General features: G+C 43.9%; 1 protein-coding gene across 2 annotated transcripts in view; it reads left to right on the top strand.

Moving 5' to 3' along the window:
* The window catches only part of LOC105900369 (cell adhesion molecule 2-like), a 110,360-nt gene that overhangs the window by 63,967 nt on the left and 26,068 nt on the right, over positions 1-20,325 (top strand). For both annotated transcript variants that reach the window (XM_031572202.2, XM_031572201.2), the window contains exons 2-4: positions 4,756-4,905; positions 16,975-17,127; positions 19,433-19,570. In XM_031572202.2, the coding sequence (XP_031428062.1) occupies positions 4,818-4,905; positions 16,975-17,127; positions 19,433-19,570 (379 nt within the window). In that variant the 5' untranslated portion in view covers positions 4,756-4,817. The remainder of the gene's footprint in view (positions 1-4,755; positions 4,906-16,974; positions 17,128-19,432; positions 19,571-20,325) is intronic.

Raw genomic sequence — 20,325 nt, forward strand, 5'->3', positions numbered from 1 at the left:
CGTTAATAGCAGGAGCCCTTAATACATTCTGTAAATGACTCGACCTGTTACTCCTGACACCAGGACATCCCTCAGAGATAGGGGAGAGGAGAGGGGTTAGGGGGTGGCAGAGATAGGGGAGAGGAGAGGGGTTAGGGGGTGGCAGAGATAGGGGAGAGGAGAGGGGTTAGGGGCAGTAGAGGGCTGGGGAGAGGAGAGGGGTTAGGGGCAGTAGAGGCCTGGGATAATAACCAGACCAAGGCAGCTAGACCACACACTGCTCACGAACTGTACAAACAACCTAATTTGACTGATTTTCTTTTTTAACTCCAGTGACTTTGCTTTTTGGATAAAACGAATTAATTTAATTTAGGTCCAATTTCATAGCAGCACAATCCAGAATAACTCTCATTACGGGTATCGTGAATGTAGAAAGGAAACCATTAAAAATTTAAAAATCATTTTTGCTGAATTTTTTACATTTACACAAATGAGAACATTGAATGAACAAATAGTGTTTTATATATTTTTTATCGCATTTCGAATGAAGGCACTCTAATAACTGATATATAGAAGGTATTTTAGAACCCACTTTTTCAAATAATTTCTTTGTTACAAACAAATTGTTAACTGAAAACACCTTGTGATAAGGAACATATTCTGATAAATGTGCAAATGTATTTCTCTGAAAAATAACAATATCAAAATATCTGCTATTTTAAACCATATCTGTGATGAAACGTACATTTCAGAGAATGAGATTTAATGTTGCTGTAATATGAATGTTTGCATGTCAGGTATGTCATGCCGACATCTTGCAACAACACTCGTAATACAGATTCATTAAGATGACCGGCTCACTTTTTCAGCAGCCTTAGACAACTCCTTTAAAGCTCCTTTGAGCGACCATCCTCGAAAACCAAAATCCAACCCCCTCCAACACCTATCTCCACTTGTTCCATGCATGTGCTGGCCAACCTTGCTCCCTTGCTTCTGCAACTAGGTCCTCATGTTTTAGCCTCTTCCTGTCAAAGGCTTCCTCAATCGCATCTTCAAAGGGAAGTGTTAACTCAATAAACAGTGCATTCACAATCAGAATACCACACGTCTGGTCTCATAGCAACAGTCACAACAATGGTCTGTGGAACTTGAAGTTGTCTTCTGGCATCAGCTAGCAATCTTTGTCCCATTAGCCAGAACACTTTGCACGTGCCTCGTTTCCGTTTTAATGTCCAAAGGCCACCATATGAGTGCCAAGAGCCCAAACTGCAAGCACTACAATTTAATTTGACCAGGCAAGATTGTCTTAACAATGTATTCTGTAAGATATATATTCTGTAGATACTTCAAAACATCAGGCAGTCCTTCATAGACAGAATAAGGTCCCTCATGCAGCCCTTGTACAACGCACAACCTCTTGCACCTCTCTCCACCTGGGCGGGACATCGTCGAGTGGTGAACCCATCTCACCAACTGGAGGGATGTCTGCCGGTAACACATGCCCCTGATTGTCAGTATGTACCTAATGAAGACAGTCCTCCAGGTCCTCTCCCAAATTTCAGACAAGACACAAAAATGTTCATTCTTGTTCATTCTTGTTCATTCTTGTTCATTTATATGACAATTGTGCTAAAATTATATTTAAAAAATATGTATACATCCATACAGTGCCCTTTACTCTCTTTGTGGTAGAACATGTCAAAACTAATAATAGTAAAATTATTTATTTAATAACAATTGTTTATTGTAAATATTTTTGTAAAAATATGACGTGGATGTGTTCATTAAAGCTGCATGAGAAGCACTATTTTTTCTCTCTCATCTCTCAAAGACAGATGTTTGAGAATGCTTCATTAAAGAGGCATTAATGTTACTGTCAGGCCTGACATGAAAGATCACTTCCTAAAACCCTTAGCACACAGATGTTCATAACCCAGACATTAGATATGAAAACTAAGGATAACTCTTCATGAAGCAGCAACATAACTGAAATGTACAGATGACCCTGTAACTAGAAAGGACAGGCCTTGGTGCTGTAGGGGAAGCCGGTCCGATGTGTTCCTGATTGGGCCTGGGGCTCTTTGCTGTGGCAGGCTGTGTTGAAGCTGGATAGTGTGTGTGTGTGTGTGTGTGTGTGTGTGTGTGTGTGTGTGTGAGTGTGTGAGTGAGTGAGTGAGTGAGTGAGTGAGTGAGTGAGTGAGTGAGTGAGTGAGTGAGTGAGTGAGTGAGGGTGTGTTTACTAGAGCCATGGCACAGGGCAGACTGTGCTGTGCTGTTCTGCTGTTGGTCAGAGGACTCGCCAGGCCACTGGTGTATTGAGATGTGCTGCTGTGCTTGGACTCGTCAGGCCACTGGTGTATTGAGATGTGTGCTGTGCTTGTAAACTGCTCTCATGGTAGCGCTGCAATCAATAGTGGTCACGAGCAGTGGCAAAATTGCATTTGGACTGCAGCTTACTTTCATTCCCCATCTCTCACTATTTCACTCTCTCTCCTGCTCTGTATCATTCACCTTCTCTCACTATTTCACTCTCTCTCTCTCCTGCACCGTATCATTCACCATCTCTCACTATTTCACTCTCTCTACTGCTCTGTATCATTCACCATCTCTCACTATTTCACTATCTCTCTCCTGCACCGTATCATGGGTGTGTCTGTGTGTTTCTTTCCCTCTGTCTCACACATCTTCTTTCTCATGCCGTCTCCTCTTCATCTCTATTTCTGTTCCTCTCTCTCCCTTTCTCTCCCTCTCTCCCTCTCTCTTACTCTCTCTCCCTCTCTCTTCCTGTCTTTCCCTCTCTCTTACTCTCTTACTCTCTCTCCCTCTCTCTTACTCTCTCTCCCTCTCTCTTCCTGTCTTTCTCTCTCTCTCCCTCTCTCTTCCTGTCTTTCTCTCTGTCTCCCTCTCTCTTCCTGGCTCTCCCTTTCTCCCTCTCTCTTTCTCACTCATCCTTCTCTCTGTTTCCCTTGCTGTCTATCTCTCTCTCTCTCTCTTTCCTTCTCTCTCTTCCTCTCCCTCTTTATCTCTATCTAGTTAGCCTTCTTTCTCTCTGTCTCTCTCTCTCTCTGTCTCTGTCTCTTTCTGTTTCTCTCTTCCTCTCTCTCTCTCTCTCTCTCTCTCTCATTCTCCCTTGTTCCCTCTTCCTCGCGTTTTTGCGTTCTCTCCCACTGTTCTTTCGAACATTTGTCTTCTCTCCCGGTGCCGTTGTTCTGTTAGCTGAGCTGTTGACCTCTGGTGTGAGATGTATCATTGCCAAACAGTAAATAAACATGTATTATTCATTTGGGGTCCTGAGGGTGTTTTTATGCACACAGTTTCATGATCTGCTGTGCATTTCCCCCCAGAACAGGGAGATTTATTAGCACACTGGCTAACCCTGCAGTGTCATGAGAGGTGACAGTTGGTGAATAATTTCTCACTTAGCCGAACCATTATTCACAAATCTTCTGAGGTTGTGGAGAAAGCCTGCTCCGTTTAGTTAGCGGACAAGGGTTTATGTGGAGAAGTGTGTGCTATTTCTGTCCCTGAAATTTGTAGGTAAGGCCAGTTCAGTGGTTGACAACCAGTCCAGTAACACACACCCAAACCACATTCCCTCTTGTGAAGACGCATATACACACCCACACACACACACACACACACACACACACACACACACACACACACACAAATAAACATAATACAAACCATAATTCCTCTTGTACATGCACACAATCCCCCCATGCGCGCACACACACACACACACACACACACACACAAATGCACACACACATGCACACAGACACACACACACTCACTTGTTCACATACAAATCACACACAGTTGGGTTTTTTTTCTCAGTAACTCTTCTTTGTTTAAAAAGGAATGCATTGTGATTTGAGGTGACTGTTTGCATATGTAATGGCATCATGCTGTTTATCTTGGTCCCACAGAATCTGAGCTGATCGGTTTCACAAGCCTGTGATTATGCAACAAAAAAAAACGATCAGTCAGGAGAGGAAAAACTTACTGTGGTTGTGTGTGCCTTCATCCAAACAGGCAGTTAAGACCGAGAGCCCATGTTTAAATATAGCAGTAGCCTGCAGTTCTGCTAGACTGTGCCTAATGGAATGACTCATTCATTTGGAAGGCAAATATCAGATATCAGATGAGTGACTGTCACTTCTGTTGATCGTCAATGTGGTCAAAATGGAGGTTAACACACCAACAAGTCGTTTTCTGGATAATCTTAGTGTAATTCCTTTTAACAGTGTTCTTGTCGTACATTTGGGCTGATAGCCTGACCACATAGGCGTGATTGCTATAACCTGTCTGACTTCAACAGTTAAATAACAGTTAGCCTGTTTGTTAATTTTCTAAGGTGTTTGTGTGTTAGATGTCAACTGCATAAATAGACAGCTCAACTGGACTGTAAGTTGTTTTGCATGTTATATGCCAACCGGTTGCACAGACAAGCTAAGTTGGACTGTAGATTCTAAGTTATTTATGTATTACACTGGCCTGGAGTTAGAGATCCTTGAGAGCGCACTCCCAAATGATCACTGTGGATCTCCCATAACCTGGCAGTGTGTAGGGGACGGATGTGTGTTCCTTATTCATCCTGGCGGTCCGTTAAGTCGCCGTTCCATGCTCCCGTTGCCTCAGAGTCAGTGCTGAGTTCTGCTCTATTATTTATCCACATCCCTGACGTGACCTTCTGTTCTTTCTCTCTCCCTTCTCCCTCTCTTTCTCTCTCTCTCTCTCTCTCTCTCTCTCTCTCTCTTTCTCTCCGTGCAGGGAGCCAAGGGCAGTTCCCCATCGTTCAGAACGTCACGGTGACAGAGGGAGGCGTAGCCAATATGACCTGCCGTGTGGATTCCAATGACAACACCTCCCTCCAGTGGTCAAACCCCGCACAGCAGACCCTCTTCTTCGGGGACAAAAAAGGTGAGGGGGGCACCGACTCGGCTCCAGCACCTGGCCAGGCTGTGCTCAGTGGGGGGCGGGGGGGGTTCACTCATCTGGTCTCGTCTCTCTGTGGCTGCTCAAGTTTAGTCTCATCCCCAGACAGTCTGCTCCCAAAGTCCCTCGGGCTGTCTGAACTGCCGTGTGCTCCATTTGGTTTGGATATGCTGCTGGAGTTTCTGTGGATGTCCACGGTCTCTTGGGAGTGTGTGTGTGCGCTTCCAGAGAACATGCATGAACAGGGTTATTTATTAGTGTCTAGGAAAGAACTTTCTTTCTCACTCTTTTTTTGTCACAGCGATCCAGTGATGTAGTAAACCACACCGGAATAGGAATCAGTGTGTTGGGAAAAGTTCCTTTCTCAGTGAATTTGAGACCTTTGATTTGAGAACTGTTGGCATGCAGGAGCAGTGGCCTGTGGTTGGTGATTGGGACAATTAGCAGGCATCTTCCACTCAAAGTAGGCAATCCACGTAGTAGTAGATAAAAGTAGGCAATCCAAGTAATTGTAGCTAAACGTAGGCAATCCGAGTAATAGTAGATAAAAGTAAGAAATAAAACAGGCTAGAATGTATATGGACAGTCAGAAGTCTATCGTTCCAGACAAGTGTGACCTTCAGTGGATGTGTGTACGTAATAAGAGGATTCTCCTTGCATCGCTTTAATAATGGCAACAACAGAAAGGAATACAATGGAGACTAATCTGATTTTAAAAAAAAAACATCTGATTAGTAAGGAGACAAGGATCGTATTAAGGACTAGACTTAATGTGTTGTTAAGCTGATTAGTTTTTTGTTAATTAAGGATAAGGTGCTTGAGATCGTTCACACTGACCTGTAGAGCATGCGGATGGGTCTTGAGTTGAGAGTGTTTTTGTGTCCTTTGCTCTGCCTGAGCTCAAATATGCATCAAATGTTTTCATCACCTTTTAGTCATCATCACCATTCTGTCTGCAGTCATCATCACCTTTTTTTCCTGACAAACATTCTTAGGTTCACTCACAAGTTCGTTTGTTTTGAACACAACACAAATGTGTTCAAACAGAACAGAAAAGCAAACACAAATTCAACACATTCAAACTAGTTTTTTTTTAATATAATACATTTTTACACTTGACTTCATGTCATCTCTCATCATATCAAATGTTATCTTACCTTGACCATAGCCCCCAGGGTATTTGCATTTTCAATATATGGTTTGTGTTGATGTTGTAGGTATGTCGGCCCAGGAAATTCAATTTTGACCCCCAGTGATTCTACAGCCTTGTAGTATTCACAGGGACACCCCCCGCCCCCCTTTCCTGTTTTCACCTGACACTAGTTTCGGACTTAATCGTCACCATGGGCTGCCGGCAAACATGCACGAGGGCTGATACTGAATGCTGAGTGACTTTTAACACCCCCCCCCCCCCGCGTCTAAACCCCATCTGGACGGCACTCCTAGCCCCGTGTCTGTTCACAGCGGCTGCATGGAGGCGTTCACAATCCGTCAGCCACCGGCAGTGGCGGCGTGCCGAGGGACCAGCGTAAAAAATGGTTTGATTCTATTTCTCGTTGTTAACCACGCTGCCGAGAGAAGAGGAGGAGGAGGGAGGTGGGGGGTAAGGGAGAGGAGGAGGAGGGCGGCGGAGGTGTGGGGGCTGGGTTGCGGCAGCACTCGACGCAGGAGTGAAAATGGAAAATAGGAGACGGAGAGGTGTGACAGTAAAGGAGGCGGATTTTCACAGCTTTGGCCAGGGAGAATTCTCAGGGAGATTTAGAGCATTTATTATCAAGCTGTGAGAAACACTCACTATAACAAACACTTTGTGCACGGAGAGGAGAGGAGAGGAGAGGAGAGGAGGGAGAGAAGAGGAGGGAGAGGAGAGGAGGGAGAGAAGAGGAGGGAGAGGAGAGGAGGAGAGGAGAGGAGGGAGAGGAGAGGAGGAGAGGAGAGGAGGGGAGAGCAGAGCAGAGGAGAGAAGAGGAGAGGAGGGGAGGGGGAGAGGGAGAGGAGAGGAGAAGAGAGGAGAGGAGGGGAGAGCAGAGGAAAGGAAAGGAAAGGAGAGGAGAGGAGAGGAGAGGAGTGGAGAAGAGAGGAGAGGAGAGGAGAGGAGAGGAGAGGAAAACACAGGAGGGGAGAAGAGAAAAGAGGAGAGGAGAGCAGCTGGTGTCCTCTGTGCTTCCTGCAGTGGGAGCTCCGTGTCCTGACGACGTGAAAATTGTGCATTTATATGAGCTTAAAACAGAGAAATATTGAGTTGAGTTTGTTGTTCGCAGCGCACTGGTCATAATCAAGTGAGGTTAGGTGAAACTTAAGACTGAGTGATTGATTGATTCTGACAGGGGTAGCAGCATACTCAGGAAACCAGAGGTGAGGTCATCGTACACAAATGTTTTCAAACACACACAAAAAAAAAAACGTTCAAAATTAGAAGTTCAAAGAAAACGCGTTTGTCTCTGTGTGACAAATTTGAACACCCCTCAGGTACCCATGCCCAGTCAGACTCAGGTACCCATGCCCAGTCAGACTCAGGTACCCATGCCCAGTCAGACTCAGGTCTGCTCTAGAGTCAGCGATGTCCGACCAGCAGTGAAGAATTGATACATTACCCATCTACTCTAGTGCCAATTGCTGGTCAAAATGGCCAGTAATTAGTCAATGACATATTTGACTGTATTCAGTGACTGCTGTAAGGAGAATAGTGAGACGAGTATCGGAGAATAGGCAACCCCTGGGCGGCAGCCCCACTGTCCACATTGATTTACAACCACTTGTTACGGAGAAATGCAGGGAAGAGCTGGATAATCACGAGTGCCTCTCCTAGTTCTCCACAGAGTCAAAGACACATGGCTGAGTGTACCATTTCGCTCTGATATTTTCTCTCTTCCTCTTCCTCCGCTCCCACCCCCCTTGTGTTTATGCTGTGTGGTTGCTTTCTGAATGTATCTCTTTTATTGTCCCTCTTACAACATACATTATAACTGCTTCATAAATCAATAGCTTTGTATTGTCCAAATTGTAGTCTGTGTGAAATAGTAACTTTTAAACGGCATGTCCTGTAAGCAGTTGGTAGTATCTAACTCTTTATAAAACTTTCAAATTCTTTTTCTCTCTACCACTCTAGTATTGATCGTTTGATGGTCGTTACACAACATACTGGAGGAAAGGCTTTATATTTCTCTTGGGGGGTGAGGTACTCAATAATCCCTTTAAATGGAAGAGGTCTGTTGGAATAATGATTCCTCTTGTCTTCAGCTCCACGTCTTTAAGCTCTGCTAGCACCTATGTTGTTTTGATTTTGTTTGTGTTTAGATCAAATGTTGATGACTGTTGATGACTAAAGTTTGTGTGCGTGTATTTGTGTGGGTGTATCCACAATGACCTCAGTTTATGAATAATCAGTCTGAAGTGTGAAACTTAGTGTGACACAGTATGAGGCAGTTCACTTCTCCAGCCTCGTTCTTTGTTTTTAAATCAATCAGCCTTTGCAATCATGTAACATCAGCAGCCAGTGGTGTAAATCAAATCATCAAGCAGAAGTACTGTGATCAGTGTGCAGGCATAATCCTATATCCTATGGTCCTATAGCTCTGGTCCTATAGCTCTGGTCCTATAACTCTGGTCCTATAGCTCTGGTCCTATAGCTCTGGTCCTATAGCTCTGCTCTGGTCCTATAGCTCTGGTCCTATAGCTCTGCTCTGGTCCTATAGCTCTGGTCCTATAGCTCTGCTCTGGTCCTATAGCTCTGGTCCTATAACTCTGGTCCTATAGCTCTGGTCCTATAACTCTGGTCCTATAGCTCTGGTCCTATAACTCTGGTCCTATAACTCTGGTCCTATAGCTCTGCTCTGGTCCTATATCTCTGGTCCTATAGCTCTGGTCCTATAACTCTGGTCCTATAGCTCTGGTCCTATAGCTCTGCTCTGGTCCTATAACTCTGGTCCTATAGCTCTGCTCTGGTCCTATAGCTCTGCTCTGGTCCTATAGCTCTGGTCCTATAGCTCTGGTCCTATAACTCTGGTCCTATAGCTCTGGTCCTATAACTCTGGTCCTATAGCTCTGGTCCTATAACTCTGGTCCTATAGCTCTGGTCCTATAACTCTGCTCTGGTCCTATAGCTCTGGTCCTATAACTCTGGTCCTATAACTCTGGTCCTATAGCTCTGGTCCTATAGCTCTGCTCTGGTCCTATAGCTCTGCTCTGGTCCTATAGCTCTGGTCCTATAGTGCTAACAGCGCCAAGATCATGGGAGCGCACGTACTGATGGCAATAAAGGCCCATAAGCACACGGCAAGGCCCAGCTCCTCTGCTCCTCTCGTATCCCTGCTGTCTCAGGGGACATCACCTGGCTAGTGGTCCCACTTATGATCTTATTCCACTGAAAACCCTTGTGAATGAGACGTTCTATACTAATAAACTTGCCTCATCTTGGCTTAAAGATCAGCTATATAATTATACTTGTCGCCTTGGTTTAAATATCAGCTTGGCAAGTCTCTGTATAGCTCAGTGCTGGCTATTATTATCATTAGGAAGGAGTATCTCCCACCCGGGCCTCCTGCTCAAAGTGGGGCGGCTTGGTGATGTTCTTGCTGCTCAGTTGTCTCCTCAGCTCCACAGTCCCTCCAGAATACCCAGTCCCTCCGGAACACCCAGTCAGCCTTGTCAGCCTCGCCAGCCTCGTCAGCCTCGTCAGCCTCGCCAGCCTCGCCCAATCCAGTCCTGCCCTGGCTCACCTGAATACTTACACCTGCAGACTGTTTGACAATTAGCCGTGGGCTTCTAAGGACTCCATGCACCTGCCTCATTAGTGTCTCAGTCTTGGTTGTGTCGACTCTACCAAACCTCTCCTGTGACTCCTGCGTGTGATCTAAAGCGTGTTGACCGTGCCTCTTTTGTTTTTCTGGATTGGGTTCTCCTGCGAAGTTTGCCTGAGAGTTTGGACTTGTTCTGACCCGTGTTCTGACCTGAATTCTTTCTTTTAGGTCAGTCTTCTGGATTGGCTTTTTTGGCACTATTTAAGTAAACCTGAGAACTCGGCAGCTGGGTCTCAGTCTTTGTTCATTACCCCCTCCTGGCTGCTGGAGGATCACTCCGAGGCTAATGTGTGTGTTAGCGCGATCACTCCGGGGCTAATGTGTGTGTTAGCGCGTCAGGGGCTAATGTGTGTGTTAGCGCGTCTGGGGCTTGGGCTCGGGGCCAGGGTGTGCCTAGACCGCCGCTGCCTCTTGCAATGCATGATGGGTCCGTCTCCTCCTCATCAGCACAGAGTCTAATAAAGTACATGTTTGGCAGGGGATGGTTTTTATTAAACTCCCCTCACACACACACACACACACACACGTGAGACCCAGGAACCGTGCATAAAGCATTCCCGCAAAAAAATACATTAGCTGGGAAATGAATTCTGCCAGGGTTGTGTTCAGCTCGGCTCCAGTCCATCTTAATTGTTTTTTTTTTTTGTTCTTTTTTTTCTCTCGCTCCTGCTCCCAAGTTTCCTGTCATTTTCTATGTCGAAACACACGCAGGGTGTTGAACAACAGGGGATTCAGGCATGGAGGAGTGGAGTTTTTTTTTTTTTTTTTAATAGATTGGATGTTTTAATGAGGTACTATAAACAAACACTGGCCGAGTATGTGGCATTGCTTCCCAATCCTGTGACAGGCATATACAAGGAGTAGCCTGTCAGGGACCAGTGGAAGGAGCAGTGTTAGCTTAGCACCACGGAGCAGAGGCCACATCCACCCCATGGGCAATACAGGCTTTTACTGACAGGATGCAAACATTTACCACAAACATTATTTTGTATCAGAGGAAGCATTATGTAGGTTACTAGGAGTTGTACACTGTACAAATCATCAAACATGTACTCAGTTTTTTAAACATAAGTGCTGTGCTATCTCACCCTAAAACAATAATTTGATACGTTGCTGTACTGCTTGATACTGCTATACTGGGGAGAAGTGGAACTTGCTTCAAAAAACTCCAAAGGTAGATGAAACTGTACATGAAACTTAGGATTTCTTATACGTACAGAAACTATGAAGAGATTTTCTATCTCCATGGAAATCTAAGCGAATTCAAAAGCACTGCCTTACTGTCTTCACTCAAATTTGACACATTTTGTGTTAGGGGTAGAAATATTCATAACAGATTGTATACCTATGCAGAGTGTTCCATCAGAAGATGGCTGCCCCAAGGCTACAGGCATGATTGAATCAGATGAACCCGTGGCTTTCTCAAGGCAGCAGTTAATGGATCCATCACAGACTGTCATTACCGAAAGCCAACATTAGTCATCAGTAAAATCGTTATCAAATTTTAACATAAATTCCATTAGTTGTTAATGGTCATTTCTTGCGCTGTTACATGTTTTGTGTTTTTTTTTTTTCTTTCATGATGCTAATGTCATATTTTAATTGAGAACATCTGGCACTCACCTGAGATGGTTTAGGTCATTATGTAAACTTGTATTTTAATTAGCTTCTTAAAAAGCAAAATGCCATTAGGCACATGAGTGCCTGTGTTATGCATTCATTAAAAATGCTCAACCGAGCACGATATTGAAAAAATAATTGCAAAGGTTAGAGGGAACATTCACTTACATTGCAATCAACACTGGTGCACAGCTTACACACCATTCTCTCACCACGTGTACATTTCTTTTTCAAGAACACTTAAAACATTTTACATCGCTTTATTAGCAGTTGTGATAGTACATCCCAACATGGAAAGTAGAGATGGTGTATGAGAGATGAGTATTTAAGCCTATAGCATTGACATCTGATGTTGTTGTCTTGGTTTTTTTTTTCCTTGTTCAAGTTTTAAGTATAACTTCTTACCCCACCAAAACAAAATATAACCTATCAGTGTGAAGTAGTCTGTGTGTATATATGTAGATTATTTAACAAGATTAAACATAACACATAAGTAAGAAATAAGTCGACTATGCAAATCTCACCTTCCATAACGAATTAACATAACGTGTAACATATAGTAATACCATAGTATAAAATAACATTTAAACACCAGATCATCACCAGAGATGATCAATCCCAGTCAGTAACAGGTGGTGTCTTCCTCTCTGAAGAGATCATGTGACTGAAGAGATCATGTGATAACTAAAGGATGTGATGTCATAGTGATGAGTCAGGAGATCACATAATTGAACCGTGGGGGCAGGTGTGCTCTAGCTCGTCTAGAATCCAGATCTGAAGCCTCACTGGCCATTTATGCATCTCCATGGACACACACACACACACACACACACACACACCAGAGGTCAGTGCCATTTCCCTATCTAATCACACACAGCTGAATTTGAAATGTTTTACTGATCTATTATTCAGTCGTATCCATTTCCCAGCTCACTTCAGCTTGCTCTTTTGGAACATTGATCTGATATGAAGCCATGGTCAGACCCTTTGATGCATTCATAATCTGCGATGACCCTTGAGCTGTTTGCAAGGCCTCTTCAAAGCTTGCTAACTGTTGGAAAAGTTCGCTAACTCTAATGGTCCTCTAAAAGTTTGCCCATGCTCTTTGGTTTGTGAAACGACAGGACGAGTGAATGAGTGAACAAACGGAGAAATGGACAAACGATTAACTGAATTAACTTAATGCAGTCTGTATGTGTTTTGATTCATGGTGCTTATGATGCTAAAGCTGAGGGCTGGGTTCCCTGGGAATGCATATGATGTTAAAATATAAATCTTCCTTACAGTAGATAAAAGTTTCAAATTAATGAATGCAAATCATATTTTGCGTCAGTATTTGAGATATTAATTGTGTCAAGGACTGAGTAAAGATTAGGCAGGGCTCTGGGCTTTTGTGCTACAGATTGTAATATGTCCTGATATTTATTGCGGCACGTTTATCAAAGTAATGGCTTGGCTATGTGTATTCTTTTATAATATCCCACTGTTAAAAGGTGTGCTGACAATGAATCTACAGTAAACAAAAGATAGTCCTGTTCATTGCAGTGTCCTAAACGCCTCCAGCACAGCGGTTATAGCAGCTCTTTTTAACGTCTCTTGTCCTTTTATTTATTAGCTCGTTGTTAGTGAGTGACATACTGTTCCTGTGTCTGACAGGAAGGAAAATAGTGAGGAAGAATTAGAGACGGAGGTGGAATTCAACACTGTGCTTAGAACGCAACAAGAGGGAGATGAGAGATTCGATTTTAACAAAAATGTTTTTTTATTAACTTCATTAAATACAAAGGAGGTCCATGCCAGTTATCAAAATGTGTGAATGCCATTAAGACTGAGATGCAGTGAGTGCTGGTATTGTTTGCATCAAAATCCAAAGTAAGAATGGTCCCCGAACAGTAGAGGATGCGGTCCATTTAGCCTGTTCAGACACCTACCCGCTGCTGCAGCTCGTCAGCACTTAGACGCTCCCATGCCCAGCCTCCTGGCATGGCGACAGACAGAGACGGGAACAACAAGCCGAGAGCCTAGTGGGCCGTAACACTGGGCATGAGGATTCAGCTTACCAGCACAGCACATAGTCTGTGCAGGAGTTCAGTCGTGAGGGAGAGAGAGAGACAGAGAGAGAGAGAGAAAGAGACAGAGACAGAGAGAGAGAGAGAGGAGAAAGAGAGAAAGAGACAGAGAGAGAGAGGAGAGAGACAGGCAGAGAGAGAGAGAGAGAAAGAGACAGAGAGAGAGAGAGAGACAGGCAGAGAGAGAGAGAGAGAGAGAAAGAGACAGAGAGAGAGAGAGAGACAGGCAGAGAGAGAGAGAGAGGAGAGAGACAAAAAGAGAGCAACAATGGAGGAAGAGAGAGAAAAGACCCAACAGCGAGAGAGGAGGAGTTGAGAGAGAGATTTAGATTGGTGGAGAGAGGAAGAGATACGAGAGAGAGGGAGAAAGAGACCAAAAGGAGGAGAAAAAGAGGGATAGGGCTGGAGAAAGAGAGGAGGATAGAAAGAGGGGTAGGGCTGGAGAAAGAGAGAGAAAGGAGGAGAAAAGAGGGGTAGGGCTGGAGAAAGAGAGAGAGTGTTTCACAGATGACCCAGTGAGAGAAAGGAATGTTCTGCCTTCCACTGAGGGCTTGGAGATGGCAGTGTGAGTTAGGGGCAGATTTACACAGAGAGTTGCTAATTACCAGCCACTTTCCAGCTGCCAGTGTTTCCTGTAGAAGCCGTGAGCGTGAGCGTGTGTCTCTACTGCAAGATGCACCATGGGAGGGCAGGCGGAGAGGAGACAGCACGCTTGCAGCGGTTTGGAAGGAAGGAATGGCACCATGCATTCCTCCAGTGTCTTTTATTAGTGGAAAACTGCACATAATGTAAACGTAGTTCATTTTAAGAGATCATTTTAGAGTAATAAATATACATTTGTATGCATGTTGAAGGCTTATTATGTTGGCGCTGGAACAGTTCTGGTACTGGTGCGGTTCTGGTACTGGTGCGGTTGGAGTTATTTTTTTTTCTCCTCTGGTGCAGTTCCGCTCTTTTAAGCCATCCTAGATAGGCGTCCTAGATATGCATCCTAGAAAGGTGACAAGCTGAGGGCCTCGTCCCCCTCAAGATTAGTCTGCTTCTGGACAGATCCACTCTCAGTGAGTCAGTGATGGCAAGCGGCCTGCCAGATCCCCTCAGAGCAATTCTAGAGGTGTGTGAGGGATAGTAAGCGACCTGGGAGATCCCCTCGGAACCGATCTAGAAGTGTGTGTGTGATGGCAAGCGGCTCTGGAGATCCCCTCGGAACCGATCTCGAAGTGTGTGTGTGATGGCAAGCGGCCCTGGAGATCCCCTCGGAGCAGATCTCGAGGCGTGTGGCCCAGCTCTGTCACGTCTCCAAGGCTCTCACCGTGGGTTTCTACAGACACTGGAAACTGTAGTGACAGGCCAGTGCAACTGAGCATGTGGACATGTCACAACACTTCATCACACTGTACTTTCACCGTGTCACGCCCGACAGAAAGGAAGTTGAGTGTTTTTACAGGCAAGGTTGACGTTTCTTCTCCAAAATGAAAGGTTTTACACTGACAGCAGTAATATACACGGTTGGGAAATCAGTGGCAACCAAATGGCACAACGATAATCAGCATCATTTGTAATTCAGATGTGTATGGCTGGTGTGCAGCTTCCAAACTAAATTGCCATTATCATTTTCCTCCTCATCCTCCCCCTCCTCATCATCATCATCGTTGTCATCATCATCATCATCATCATCATCATCATAATCATCATCCTCATCATAATTATCATAATTATCATCATCCCCCATATGCAAACCTTCTGCTGCTCTTAAAATGACTGAATGAATGTAGACGCTGTTGATGCTGGAGAACAGTGTTATGGACCAGGTGATGTAACTGTTGACTGTGCCCTACATCACGAGCTTTATGACATAACGCTGATGAAGGATGTGGAGGATGTCACTTTATGACATAAGGCTGATGAAGGATGTGTCAATGTCACTTTATACGAAGACTTAGCCTGGCTTTCCCCTGCCTTTACACTGAAAGTTCCTAACTGAGGTTGAGGAAAAGAACCGATTAGAGGCAGTGTATCCTTCTGCCTCAATCTAGTAAGGAAATCCTAAGCCTGTGCTCTGTTATTAACCAGTGCAATACATTAACTATGAAGGGGGACTATCCTATTGATATTGTGTACTAACATAGCTGTAACTGTAGTCCAAACCTGAATATACTTTATGTAGGAGCCTTCCAGCTAAAATAATGGTTGATTCAGATCTCAAATTTGTGAATGTTGTTTTGGGAAATTTTCCTCTACTGATAAGGATAACAAAAGTGTTTTTTGTCTGATCCACAACAGAAATGAGACATTACTGTTCGCCCCCTTCTCATAGAATTTGTGGCTGCATCCTATGTGTGTATGGGAGTCATCAAACGGGTGCAGATCACGAGGAAGGAGCTCTGTATTTGTGGATAGAAAAACACATTTGTAAATTATTGCATATTTGTGGATGATTATGGTACGTGCATTTACAAATCACTTTGAGACATTTTTCTCTCCAAATCAGATCAGGCCCAGGAAGCCGTTAGTGTCAGAAACAAAGGATACTGCTGTTGGATAACTAAGGAATGAAGTCCAATTAACAGGAAATGATGAGCACCCGTTTGATGACGCCCATATACACAAAGATAATCATTAATTAGAGGATGCAGCCACAAATTCTATGAAAAGGGGGCGAACAGTAATGTCTAATTTCTGTTGTGGATCAGACAACAAACACTGAGGAAGCCCATGATTAATAACCCTTTAGAGAAACAAGACTCACACTCAGGCTGATGTGTGTGATACATAACCCTTTAGAGAAACAAGACTCACACTCAGGCTGATGCGTGTGATACTTCATCTGAGCTGAAAAGCACTTTAGATATGTTCTAACCGTCTGGCCAGAAGCCTTGCTATAATGACAGGACATCTGGGCCTCTCTCATTATCAAGTACTGTGTGTGTGTGTGTTTGCGTGTGTGTGTATGTGTAGAAGAGAGACAGTGTCTGTTGTGTTAGGCTATTCTGCGCTTGTTATTCTGTGCACTTTACACCTGTTTGTGTTAGTGTGTTTTCTGTATTTTCTGTATGTGTGTTTGTAAGTGTGTATAATGCCACACACACACACACACACATTCACAGAGGTAGAGAGAGAGAGAGAGAGAGAGAGAGTGTGTGTGCTGTATGTGCTGTTACTTTGTGTTCTGATTTTTTTGTCTCCGCAAATGGTTGAAAATCGTCTGTTAGATCAGAAAGGTTTACACTCCAAGTACAGTGGTTTTCTAAGAAATGCGTTGAAATCTCAAGCATGCTTCTCTGAGGTAAATGGAGGTAAATTGGAGCGTTTCAGCTCTGCTCTGTCACAGTGTCAAACGTTCTGCATCACCCCACTTCCCCTTAGTATAATCAGGCTGTGCACTCACATATAAGATTGTAGAAATCTATATTTTGTTAATATTACATTTTTGATGTCGCTTTGGATAAAACACCTAACCTTAACTTTAACCTTATATTTGTCATTTGTCATCTTGAGGAAAAATTACTCCCTGTTATAAAGCCACCTCTGATAAGGTGTCTAATCTCTCCCTGTCTCTCCCACAGCTCTGAGGGACAGTCGGATTAACCTGGTGCGAGCCTCATGGCAGGAGCTGACCATCAGCATCGGCGAGGTGTCCCTGTCTGACGAGGGCCAGTACACGTGCTCACTCTTCACCATGCCCGTGAAGACCGCCAAGGCCTTCCTCACCGTGCACAGTAAGCACACATATACATACACACACAGACACACAGACACACACACACACACACACACACACACATATACACGCTAACGCACACACACATACTGTATATACACATACACACATACACACACACACACACACAGACACAGACACAGACACAGACACAGACACACACCTGTCTTTACTTTAGGCTCATCACTTAAAGGCGCATGCCTTGACCCTGGCAAAAAGGTTGATAATTGAGCTTGACAGCCAATCAAATCTTCCTCCCCGTACACAGTCAACACAAAGACCTGTCTTTACTTTACTCTCCTGACTTAACACGTGATGCCATAGAATTAGATGGAGAAGGGTGGACATAACCAAAAAAATATTCTGTGTTCAGAACTTTCTACTTTCCTAGGGACCTTGAAGACACTTATTACTGTGAATACTAATAATCACACAAATCTTAATAATCTTATTCCTGCTATTTATTGAACCGTTAAAATGATCAAATATTAAAAAAAAGACATGTCACTGACGCCCCCTTTTAAATTTGTATTCGAGGTTTGAGACAGAACATAGCATCATTAGCAGTAGGAACGTCTATTCTACTCTTTGTAATTCCATGGATGATAGAATCCTATGCATTTAATTGCGTTACTTGCATATATCAACCAGTAACTCAGCAACATGCATTCAGTGGCCTTAAGCTTTCATTCCTAGTTCAGTGTGTGTTTGACCTTCCTGTGCATTTAGTGATAATCAGCTCTCATTCCTAGTTCAGTGTGTTAGACGACCCTGTGCATTCAGATAATCAGCTCTCATTCCTAGTTCAGTGTGTGTTAGAGATCCTGTGCATTCAGTTGTCTCTGTTTTCACTCTTACCATTCAGCGGCTTCTCATGCATTCAGTGAACTTCATATTAAAGCCCTTTTTTAGTCTCAACCCAGGGTGTTCAGTGGCATTCAGGTTTTTTCCAACATATTTTTCTCATATTTCACTTTTCTCTCAAGGGCATCACGTTCATGTTTCTGCACAGGCAGCATGTGTAATTAAAGCCAGATTGTCCATCTTCCCTGAATGACCAATTTATGACAGTCTGCTTTCTGATCAAATAAGATGCAGATAGCCTAATTACATTCATCTCATTTAATACATGAAATTAGAAGCACTTTTTGCCACCATGTGCCAACTACTGGAGGCTATCGTTTTAAAACGATCCCACAAATATTGTTTAATTGTGTATTCCGGAGCTAATTAGAGGCCCAGTTATCTTATCTGATTATCCACACATGATGCACCCCATTAGGATTTCAAATGATTGAATATTATTGCGGACAAGCAGAGGGGTTGCTAAAGCCAAACTCGCTGTGAGTATGGTGTGATACAACTGCTAAATGATGCAAGTGAAAAAGTGGCGAGAAAATGTTTTAATTAATGTGTGTGCAAAACAAGCGCACAGTGAAAAGTGAGGTAGACTCCAGGGCGCATGTGTGTGTTTACATGAAGACACTGAAGCGAAAGTAATACAAACCCTTTTTCCCATCCATAAGTCTTTAAGTATAGAGGCACGGGCAGGCGGTGTCAGCATCACTGCATACGTACACTCTGGACGCATCCTTCAGCTGTGCTCTTCAGCTGCGCTGCTAAATCATAATGATTATCACATGAACACCACAGTATCATGCTTGGGCGTGGGAGCGTGTGGTTATTGTTGCACGTGTACCTCTTGGGAACGCACGTGATGTACCCCAGATGAGTGATGTTTGGGTTTAAAATAGAAATATAGTTAAGATGTTAATATATTTATTATGTTCAAATAGCTTCTTCTTCTTCTGATATTGTGTAGTCTTTGTGTGCCTCACTAGAAATGAGATACAGCAGTCTAGCAGATTGGCCCAACATAAGGCAGCTTTAATCTGTGATTGTCAGTCAAGTGTAAGTCTAATTCTTGCTAAAGGCAGAACGGGCTAGAAGGTACCTTTTGCCACACCTGTGTGTTTCAACAAGCTGTATCCTTGGAAACCACACAGCCATTAGTGCTGGTTAGAAGTTTTTTCCTGAGCGATATACAGGAAGCACAACAGGCAATGGCAAAGAACTCAAAAGCACACAAAAGCACACACACACACACGCGCACACACACACACACATACACACACACACACACACACACACACACACACACACACACACATTCACACTCTCACACACACACACACACACACATTTACACACACATTTACAAACACACACACACTATGATTTAATGATAAAACTGGTGCAGTGTAATTACATCTCTGCTGTTCTGTTGTTTCCCCCATCCGTAGGAGTCCCCGATAAGCCTCAGATCCTGGGGGTCACACAGCCGGTCCTGGAGGGCGACCAGGTCACTCTGACCTGCGTGACGTCCGGCAGCAAGCCCGCGGCAGAGATCCGGTGGTTACGGAATGGGAAGGAGGTCACAGGTGAGGACCGCCCCATGCGTTAGAATAACATAATAGCAATTACATCATGGGAAATTATTGTTGTTGTTATTTTTGTTGTGCAGTTATTTCAGTTATTACAGTCCAACTCAAATTGTAGCAATTTAAGGAAATGTCTATGTCTGCACCATCTGCCTGTTTCACATGCTAGAAGCAGTAAATCGAGTTTTCCTCTTTGAGATTTGTTTTGGAAAGATTCCTTTACCTGTACAAATCAGTCCGTGTCAGAGTGAAACTGGAATCTAATCTCTTTCTCTGTCGTGGGTGATGTCAGGGAAGGTTTTGATTTCTAAACTACAGGTTGTCATTGTGTCACAGAGCTACAAACTCTCACTTTATTTCCAAACTTCTACAGAAGTTCTACGTTACAGCTCAAACAGGAAATCCAACGCTGTTAACATTTCTTCTCAGTATGCATGCATCAGGGCTTTTGTGTCCTTGTTACTGATGTGTCCCCCATGGCGATATATACACACTGTTTGCGCTCACTGGCTTGGCAATAAAAAAAAAAGGAAACGTGGCTTAACGTCAGAAATCATCTCAAATTCCATTCCCCAACAGCAATTCCGTTTTGATTGATGATCTCCTTGGTCGATCGTGGAAAGCCAAGGCGACCGCAATTTCAAAACGCCGCTCTTCTCTGTTTTTCTGATTTTTTTTATCATCCCCCTGCACTTGTTCCCTGTGCATTAAGCCCACGGCACTGATTGCCTTTTGTTGAGCGCCATGCCTTGCTT

This window comes from Clupea harengus, chromosome 8, assembly GCF_900700415.2.
Source record: "Clupea harengus chromosome 8, Ch_v2.0.2, whole genome shotgun sequence".
Taxonomy (NCBI): domain Eukaryota; kingdom Metazoa; phylum Chordata; class Actinopteri; order Clupeiformes; family Clupeidae; genus Clupea; species Clupea harengus.